This window comes from Gavialis gangeticus, unplaced genomic scaffold (assembly GCF_001723915.1).
Source record: "Gavialis gangeticus isolate Ggan-Ray unplaced genomic scaffold, GavGan_comp1, whole genome shotgun sequence".
NCBI classification, from domain to species: domain Eukaryota; kingdom Metazoa; phylum Chordata; order Crocodylia; family Gavialidae; genus Gavialis; species Gavialis gangeticus.
Window position 1 is genome coordinate 146,718,684 of NW_017729025.1, and position 10,401 is coordinate 146,729,084.

Consider the following 10,401-nt stretch of genomic DNA (forward strand, 5'->3'; position numbering starts at 1 on the left):
CCTGCCCCCTGAGCAGATCAGGGGGCACATGGGTACAATCCTACAAGTTGCAGGACCAATTTCAACACACACTGATCTGTCTGATCAGGACACATGCCTAGTCCCTGTGGATAATTGAGAACTTCTATATAGAAATGGTTTTCCAGCCACCTTTATATACCCTAGGACGTGGGTGGGCAAAATCCGGCCTACGGGCCACATCCCACCTGCCAAGCCATTCTATCTGGCCTGTGGGGTCCCTAAAAAATTTAGAGAATTACTTATCTGCCCCAGCTGCCTGTCAATGATAACAAGGTGCCAGCAGCAGTAGGACCAAGGGGGAGGCGGCAGCAGGACCCAGGGGAGGGCAGGACCCAGCAGCTACAGCACCAAGGCCTGCCCAGCCCTGACCCCCCTCCCCCACCCAGCCCCTGACTGGAAGCCTGGTGGAAGGCTTCTGGCCTGATGACCCCGGGGTTGTTTCCTGCTCTTTGCAACTCAACTAAGAACACAGGGAGATGGGAGGACCCGGCCATGCAGCTGCAACTCAACTAAGAACACAGGGAGATGGGAGGACCACGGTGATTGCCCCAGTCCTCGGGGCCAGGCTGGTTTCTGCTTTATTTTGTGGTCCTGGCAATGCAGCCAGGAACCACATGGTGCCAGAGTGGTAGATGGCGGGGTGGGGAGAAGCAGCAGTGGTGGGCAGAAAAGCAGGGAAATGGCACTGGTAGCAGTGGCAGGGGTAGGGGGGAATGGCAGTGGGCACGAGCACAGCAACAGCTGGGCAGGAGTGTGGGGCCTGTGCCCATGCCTTGGGGCCAGGGCCAGCCAGCAGGAGTGAGGGGCTCAGGCTGGCAGAGGCTCTACAGAGCTATCCCCGCTCTGCCCCTCTCACTACTGGGACAGCCCAGCCCAACTTCATAGAGCACCTGCCAGCCTGGGCCCTGCACTCCCAGCCAGGTGTTGCTACATTCCTGCACACTGCCACTCGCCCCCAAACCTGCCGCTGCTGCCACCATGATTTCCCCGCTTTCCCGCCTGCTACTGCCGCTTGTTCCCCCACTCCCACCTTATTTCTGGACCACAGGATGCAGCAGGAACAGGCCTGGTCTGGTCCCCGCGATTCCTGGTTGGCTCCCTTCTGCTGTGTTGTGTGGACCCGGCCATGCAGCTGTAGAACTACATGCTGCTGGAGCAGCCAGTGGGGGGCAGCAAGCAGAAAGGTAGGGAAGCAGCAGGAGAAGGGCAGCAGTGGCAGACAGCAGAGGGGTCAGTGTGGCAGCATCTGGGCAGGCAACAGCACAGGGCCCACACTGGTGGTGCCCGAGGACCAGGGACGGCAGGAGTGCTAGGCCCAGGCTGGCAGGAGTGCTGGGCAGGGGCTCTGCCTGCCACAGGCCCTAAGCACCCGAAGGCCTCATAGCCTGGTGCTGCTGCTGCTGGTGGCAGCGGCTGTGGGCATCCACACACCCCCACGCACACCCCGCACCCTCCAGCCATCCTCTCCCCTCCACACATGCCACAATCCTCCCCAGCCACTCTCTGCCCACACACTCACAGCCTCCCACAAACCTCATACCCACACCCCACATATCCACACACACACACACACACACACGCTCCCCCACCCCACATACACATACCAACACCCCCCAAGCCCCATACACACCCACACCTATCCCCCACAAACCCCACATACACACCCTCCCCCACACCCCACATACACATATATCCACATCCCCACAAATCTACACCTACACACCCATACCCCCCACAACATAGAAGAGTAAGACTTCATTTTAAGCTATTGTACAATCACCTCTATGTACGCTACACAAACACAAGTAAATCAGGACAAAAATATTTTTTGAAATCAAATGAATGAATATTGTAGTAGATGTTTGATTTTTAGAATATCATTTTGTATTTATGTGGTTCTGAGATGGCAAACCCCTTTGCTGAAAGGAGTACTTCTGGGGACAAGGGGAGGGACTTCTGGTGGCAAAGGTCAGGGCTTAGGGGCAGGACTTCCAGTCCCAAGATGGTGACCAGGGGCTGGGGCACCTGTTGAGGGGCAGGGCTACCCATGCAGCTCTCAACAGCTTGCCAAAACTCAAGCACCCTTCCATCCAAAATAGTTGCCCACCCCTGCCCTAGGACAACTCCATGGTTACTATTCTTCCTCATCTCACCGTTTCATGGAAGGTCTTCAAAACAGTTTTCCCATTGGTTGAACTGGGGTCTCCCTGAATCACTTGATGATATGCCTGGTCATAGAACTGCTTCACATCTTTGGCAATCTGCAGAAAAGGTAAGAAAAAACCTTCTTACTGAGGACATACACCTAAAAAGAGCTCTATCAAATCTGTGTGGCAAGGAATAACAGTGCTGTCAGGCTACCCAACAAGGGGCATGCTGCCTTCAGTGCCACTCCCACCTGAATAAGAAGTTTCTTTCAGATTTGGGCTATATTATGCATTTATTTATAGAGGGAAGTAGTAGGGGCCTCTCCCTTACTGAGATCAAAATTCCTGCAGCTATACAATGTTCCAAAGGGCAGATGCTAGACTTCAGTCGTCAACTAGAATCTTTGGGCCAATATTTCCTAAATATTTTGTGAATACTTTGTCTGTACAGACCTATATTTTCTAAGTGACTTACAGGATATGGATACTAGAGTCCCCTAGTAACTTGTAGCAGCTGGGCACCTAGATATAGTAGACGGCTTTGAAAAAAATGTTAACTGTATTTGTTATCCCCAGATCAGCTATCAAAATGCAGCTCCCCCCGAGCCAGAACATGGCAGCAGCCAACACATAGCAACTCTATGCAGCAGCCAGGGGAGCACCGGGGAGTTCATACAGTCAGTGCCTGTGCCATATATTCACATTTGCTGAATCCTGAATGTTGATCTTATATACTCTCTCCCTTATGGCTTCCGAAAAAGCAGGAGTTTGGGAGAGAGGCTTAAAAGAGCAGAGGGACAAGAAGAGTGAACAGAAATGAGGGACAGACTATTTGGGAAACCTAATCTGCAGTGATCCATCCTATGCAGTGTGGAGAAGGTGAGGAAATAAAATCAGAACTGGGGTTTCAGTAAGTTGCCCTTTTGTCCTCACCTTCCTTCCCAATGTACTGAATTTGAAACCATTATCTGCGAGTCAAACCTTTAATGAACAGAAAAAGGGATGGAATTGCCTCCCTTCCTCCACCTAAGACAAATCAAACATTGAAAACAGGGATCTAATTTCATAATAAAATGGCACCCCACACCTACTTCATTATGAAATAATCTTCCCCCAAGTGATATCATTAATGGCACTAAAATAAAGCAAAAGTACAATGACTAAATGTATTCAGCGGTGTCTACACTTGCCTGGTAGTCAAACACTGCTAATAAAATTTCCTTTCTGCCTGTGGTTCAGGATAAGTGCTCCAATACCACTGGCAGTAATTAGTGTGAATGACCATTAGAATCATTCAGCAGAGACACTTGCATAAAATGGTCTCTCCTTGGCTTGGGACTCTCCCAGCATCACCTCCCCTCTCTCTTCCCATGTCATTCAGGACTGGCATCAATAGGTGAGGGTAGGGAACAGGAACAGGTTGTGAGCATTGTTAGCAAGGACCTTCATCTACCAGACCCCCTGGGGGCAGGAAAAACAGACACAGAAGTCAAGCAGCAGCTGCAGATTCTTACTCCTTTGCATTAAATATGTTCAATTGAGCCACAAGTGGCTGATGCTGTTGCTTTCATCCTGCTGGAAAGAAAAAAAACCCTGAATCTTTATTGGGGGCATTTAAACCAGTGCCCATTTCTACCATATGCGTGTGCCTTCCCTGCAGAGCCAGTAGCAGCAGGGGGGTACCTACAACAGCAAATTCCTAATAGGATTTCTGGACTTTTGCAAATTTGTTACATCTTAGACACTGAAAGATACTAGAGGTAATACCTGCACGGTACACAACACCTCCCCCTCCCCTCAAAAACGTTAATTTGCACCAGAGGTTGCTAGGTAACAGCATTCTAGCCACAGGACATATTTAGCCACCAAGAAAATGTACTGATGAAGTAATGCATCTCTCTTGTGAATTAATGGTTGAGTGTTTGCACCCACAACCAGCTCTGAAACAGCTCTGAAATGGAATTGGCTACCACCTGATTTTCTAGATGAATTAAACTTCTTAATAAAGCAATTAATTTCTGGCTCCCCCGCAGATTCCAAGCACAAAGAGATTCCCTTCTCTGCTTCAGATCCTTGATGTCGAAGTGACTGGAATACTAATGTCTGGTTTCTTCCTGGCTGCACGACAGCTCAGGTTTTTGTGCATGGACAGTCTCTCCTTAGAGGTTTTAATACAATAGGATTGGCCCAGTTCTGATGAAACCCATGAGAAGCCATGCCAGGAGAAAGATGGATGTTCCAGGCACCCATTGGTCAGCGAAGGTCACAACTCAAAAGACAGGAGCCAGCACTATGTGTTCATTCCTCCACTTTGGGAAACCATGGTATTCTGATAACTTGTAATCCCACTGGGAATCCTCCCTCCCTCTGTTATATCTCTGTCCAGAAGACAAAGCCTATTGCTGTGCAAGGCTAAGAGCAGCGAGAGCTCATTAGGGAGACATTCTAGGTAGAAATGTTAAGTGCTGGCATGTAAGTGGGCCTCTATACAAGGTTACCCATGTGTGTTTGTATGAGTATGTGGGGCTTAGGGAGCTGGCAAAACAGTGAGTAGGGACTTTGTGTGGGAAGCAAAAGGAAAGGATTCAGAGCCCTGTCCTTCATTCCTCAAGACACATCTAAGTATCTGGGTTTCAGGCTAAAGCTGCCTAGGAAGAGCTAACAGAACTCCTGTTCTCAGCCCTAGTGGGAATGACCATTACGCTGCATCTACAAATGGGTTCTGCCTTCACACCTCACACTCCCTGTAACAGGGAACCCCTGAAGGTGGGGGAAGATAGGAAACCTGGGGAAAGCAAGGGCAGGAAGGAGTAGCTGCATATGTGGACTGAGTCAAGGACTAAAAAGGCCAGGCGCTCAATGAGGCAATTCCCTGCACCTGGACCCTGGGTGCAGCTGTGGTTACATGGCTAGAAGAAGGCTGGGCTTGGGCATGTAAACCCAGTTGCTGACCATGCACGGGGGAGTCTGGCTCTGCAGGCAGCAGGGAGAGGAACTCTCAAAAGAGCCAGACACCTAGGGCAGCTAGGGTAAGATGGCTCTAAGGGAAGTATGGCCTGTGGGTAACACTAACCCTGAGTGAGGGAGACTTTTTGCGTGAGACTGGAGGACTGGGCTGTGGCTACAGGGGTGAAAGTGGCTAGGTGGCACTCCCCACTATGAGCAGATTCAGATTCACAGAAGTTTAGGGCTGGAAGGGACCTTGTGAGATCATTGGGTCCAGCCCTCCTGCTCTGGGCAGGAAAGACTGCTGAGGTCAAATAACCCCAGCAAGGTGTGCGTCCAGTCTCCTTTTGAAGATCTCCAGTGTAGGTGCCTGCACCATCCCTGCTGGGAGTCTGTCCCAGAGTCTGGTCACACGAACCGTGAATAAGTTTTTCCCTACATCCAGTCTGAAACCTTCTTCTAGGAGTTTATGACTGTTGCTCCTGGTTTTTCCCTGGGGCGCTATGGTGAATAGCAGGAAGCTAGCCCCAGGCCAGAGAGGTCGAGTTTGGGAGGATGCAACTGGAACCCCAAGAGAGGCTGTTGCCAAGTCAGGGATCATGCCTGGGAGTTGAGGTTTTAGGCAGCAGACCAAGGCTGAGGGTGCAGCCAGAGCAAAAGAGTGCCAAGACTGTGGCAGCTGAGGCCCCAACAGGTGCTCGGAAGCTTGAGGGAGCACTCCTGTAAAAGGAAACCACCCAAGGGGAAAGCACAGGCCCCAGGTAGGGTGACCCTAGCTGTGAAGGTAGAGCTGAGCATCAAGGTGACCAATGAAGCTACCCCCCTGACCTCAGGGACCGCATCCCCAACAAACCAAGATAATAGCAAAGTTAGGGCAGTAAAAGTGGAGGTGATGCTGGGACCAGGAAAGAGCCAGTAGATGGCTGGACCATGGAGGGGGTCATCAGCTACCAGGGTGGCAGATCCCCACTCACGCAGCAAGCAAGTCAATAACAATCTGGTCTAAGCTTCAGAATAATCTAGAACATGTAACAACACTTGTGAGGAACAAATGATACACTCAATCCCTTTTGTGGTAATCATGTACCTTTACCAGGCTATCAGCATAAGTTTGGAGCAAGATGCAAGAACTTTGCTTCATGCTTTGTCCTAGGGTTCACTGATATTCATCTTTGCACACCCAGGTGTGAGGCTGTGCAAGGGTCCCATTCATTGTGTTACTGATGCTACAATGGTAAGCAGAGATCAGGGTACTGTTTGAGGCACTGTATGCTGACTCATACTGAGGGACATTCTCTGTAGGGCAAGATCAAACACGGGTAATGTTATATTAAATAACTGGGCCATAGAGAGGTTAAGTGATTTGCCCAAGGTCATATACTTTTGGTGATGGTTCAGTTTCTGGTCTCAAGTCTTCTTTAATGCCTTAAACTCAAAGCCACCCTTCTGCCAGCTGGGGCAGAACCACAGCAGGGTCTTACACAAGCACATGATCACACAGACAGAAAGGTTTCAGGGTTTGCTCTTACCTGGTCTTTGTTGACAAATCCCCAGATTCCAGCAGCCACTTCACAGGCAAACAGGATCACCAGGCAAGTGAAGAACTGTGAAGAGATCAGAAGAGGATACTAATAGGCTTGACAACAGGAGAAAGAGAGGATTTGGGGATGGAACCCTATGGTTTCACTGGATAAAGAGTTTGCATCAGAATCACCCCACAAAAGTAAATATAGCTCAATGGATCAGGAAGGCAACAGGATTTGGTGTTTTATAGCACCAGTGAAAGAAGCCCCTTCCCCTCCACACATACTTATACCTATGCCCATCAACCCATTATTTTGGCTCTCCTGTTCCATGCACAGCCCAGGGAGGAAAACCCCCTTGAACAATGCCACTAGTCATCAGGCTGGGGTGGACCATGGAGAGATTAGCAGAGACGTGTCAATAGGGCAACTGGGGTTGAGGGCTCCACTGGAAGAAAGATAATCCTCCTAGGGTTATGGGGATATTTTGGGCAAGCCATCTGCTTTGACACAGCTACTCAGGTACTACTAGCTCCATGCTGGCATATTTCATCTGATGAGGAACAGTGGTGTGTCAGTGTGTGATGTATAGATGGCTATCAGCATTCAAAGCCCTGCAAAGCTGCTGCATTTTTTTTTTTTTGCATAAGCAGGAACACAGTCTGTAACTTAAATATGCTACTCATTCTCTCCAACCCCAACAAGCTGGAACCTCTCTTTCCTTCTGAATTCCAGTAACACCTGGTGATGGTGTGTTCAGTTTTCCAGTCTGGCTCTGGGAGACTTTATTACTCATGAAAGAGAAGCTAAAATCACATTCATTAAGAGTCAAGGACCAGCTGGTAGGATTTCCAATGCCATTCCTGCAGGGAAAGCAAGGGAAGGAGAGAGCTGTGATTATGTCCCACAGCTAACTCTGCTGTCCTTAGAGTGATTCCCCTCTGGGAAAAGTTTATCTACAAATATTTCTCCTATAAATTCAAAGAAGATGGGTGAATATGTTTGTGAAAGGATATGGTGGGCAGTGATTCTCAAACCAGGATGCTATGGAACCCTTAGGTATCATGAGATCTTTTAAAGGTCCCACCAACTGTTAGCACAGTTAGGTGGGCAAATATGACTTGCAAGATAAACCCAGAGATTTCAACTAGGAAATCACAGCATCAAAAACATTAGGACCTGATATGGTTTTTCTGAATTATTTGCAAGAGAAAATGTGCCCTGTTATTTTTCTGTAGTCAAAAAACTAGCGAAAACTTGCCTCCCATCTCTCCTGCCCCATGCCTGCCAACCCATAGCCTCTGGTCCCTGCCCCCTTTCCCTCACCTCCAAAGCCTCTACCCCTTGCCTGCTGTCCTCCCCCACCTGCACCACCAGCAGGCTGTATCCCCACTGCAGCCTGGGCAAAGAGCACAACCCCAGCTGCTGGAGCAAAGCTCTGTGGAGTGGGAGGGAAGCAGCAAGAGGGGGGCTGAGACAGGGGATGGTAGGGGCCCAAGGCTGCAGAGGAGGAGTGATGGGGAACAGAGAGCCACTTTGGTTTCAGCTGTGACTCAGGGTTTGGGCCAAAGCTGCTGCCTGGCCCCTGCCACCTAGTACTCTGATTCCCAGATGAGGGCCTGTTATTTCCCCATGGTAAATGGTGGGGAGGGGAAACCTCAAGTTGGAATCAAGTAAATATGGTAATTAAAACACAAATACTGAAAGGCTGCTGTAATTCCTACACCAGACACTATGGCTTACATTTGTGATGCATTTTTAATCACTTTTGTGGAAAGATACAATTTCTGCCCATGTTCTTGGCTGAGCATTTGGAAATCCAAGTGGAGTTGCCACCCAGCCAGAATCCAGGCTGAACACACTCAACACCAAGGTTGTCCGAGTGGAACTTGGCAAACGCAGTTGGTGTTGCACAAAGACTCATGTAGTGAGATGACAAACCTCCCTCCCACCCAGCCATCCCGTAGGTAAGTCCATGGTATGAAAGAATATTTTTGTAAGTCATTTCTATCGTTACTATTCAACAGCTCCATCTCCCAGCCTTTGTAACAAATATTTCTGATAAGCACTCACTCCCTTACTCAACTTAGGGAACTGTGGTCATGGGAGGGGAAATATATTCATTTCCTAGGGAGGTTAATACTTGGCCTCTAAACAGTCAATGTAACAACACAGCAGAAGTATCAACCACTGCTTAGGAGGTACTAATACAAAGAACCTACAGCCTTCTCTGGCAAAAGGAAAGAAAGCACATAGGCAGTACTACTGATCTCTGCCAAGCCAGTGGTTTCACTACTGGGCTTCAAGTACATTCAGCTGCTGTACATTCAGATGCCTACCTACTAAAATTTCTTTCTAAAGTTTAAAGGGAGACCAGGGGTAATTCAAATCCTGTAGTCCTTTGCTTTGGCAAGGTGCAGCTGACACTGCCATCTTACACTCAGTAAGGTCCTCAAAATGAGGCTACCCCTGCTAGACTGGCCTCCTAGTCTCGCTAATACAACACTGTTACTGATATTTTCATCCACAGATCTCCAAATCCATTGCAAAAAACAATCATTGTTCCTCTTGCAAAAATGTGGGAACAGTGGTGCAGAGATACTGAATGACTTGCCCTCATTCACCAAGCAGGTCAGTGGCAAGGGAGGAGAGTAATGGCTTCCTCCAGTTCCACTCCAGTGCTCTATTCGTTAGACTACACGTACACCCACTGTCTTGCTAGGGATGGCTGGGCACTTGGGCTCCAACCCATCTGTTTCTTCTTCAGAGCAGAATAATCCTGTAAGGCTGCAACAACATGGGATAAACATACTATCAGTTCAGACATGAGAGTCGACCTCCACATTTTTGCGATTCATAGAATCATAGAAACTGTGTTGGAAAGGACCTCAGAGGGCCATCTATTCCAACCCCCTGCTCAAAGCAGGACCATCCCCAACTAGATCATCTCAACCAAAGCTTTTTCTAGCTGGGTCTTAAAAACCTCCAAGGATGGAGAGTCTACAACCTCTCTGGGTAACCTGTTCCAATGCTTTACTGCCTTCCTAGTAAGAAAGTTTTTTTTCTAATATCTAACCCTAAATTTCCTTTGCTGCTACTTGAAACCATTGCTTCTTGTTCTGTCATCTGCCATAACTGAGAACAGTTTAGCTCTCTCCTCTTTGGAAACCACCTTTCAGGTAGCTGCAGGCTGCTATTAAATCCTTTCTTAGTCCTCTCTTCTCTAAACTAAACAAGCCCATCCTCAGTTCCCTCATCCTCTCCTCATAAAATCATGTTCTCCAGCTCCCTAAACATTTTTACCGGCTTCTGCTGGACTCTCTCCTCTCTGTAGTGGGGGGCCCAAAACTGGACACAGATGTGGCTTCACCAGTGTTGAACAGAGGGGAATAATCACATCCCTTGATCTGCTGGCAACACTCCTACCAATGCAGCCCACGATGCCATTAGCTTTCTTCTCAAAAAGGGCACACTGTTAGCTTATATTCAGCTTGTTGTCTACTGTAATCTCAAGGTCCTTTTCTGCAGAGGTGCTGCTTAGCCAGTTGGTCCCCTAGCCTGTACTGGTGCATGGGAGTATTTTATCTTAAGTGCAGGACTTTGCACTCGTCCCTGTTGAACCTCATGAGATCTCTTTTGATCCAATCCTCCAATTTGTCAAGGTCTCTCTTAATCTTAGCCCTGCCCTCCAGCGTATCTACTACTCCCCCACAGCTTGGTGTCATCTGCAACTTACTGAGGGTGCACTCTGTGCCATCTTCCAG

At 48.7% G+C, this 10,401-nt stretch overlaps 1 protein-coding gene across 1 annotated transcript in view; it reads right to left on the minus strand.

Moving 5' to 3' along the window:
• The window catches only part of CD81 (CD81 molecule), a 153,983-nt gene that overhangs the window by 14,166 nt on the left and 129,416 nt on the right, over positions 1-10,401 (minus strand). The window contains exons 4-5 of the mRNA XM_019519729.1: positions 6,644-6,718; positions 2,175-2,282 (exon numbers count right to left, since the gene is read on the minus strand). Of these exons, the coding sequence (XP_019375274.1) occupies positions 2,175-2,282; positions 6,644-6,718 (183 nt within the window). The remainder of the gene's footprint in view (positions 1-2,174; positions 2,283-6,643; positions 6,719-10,401) is intronic.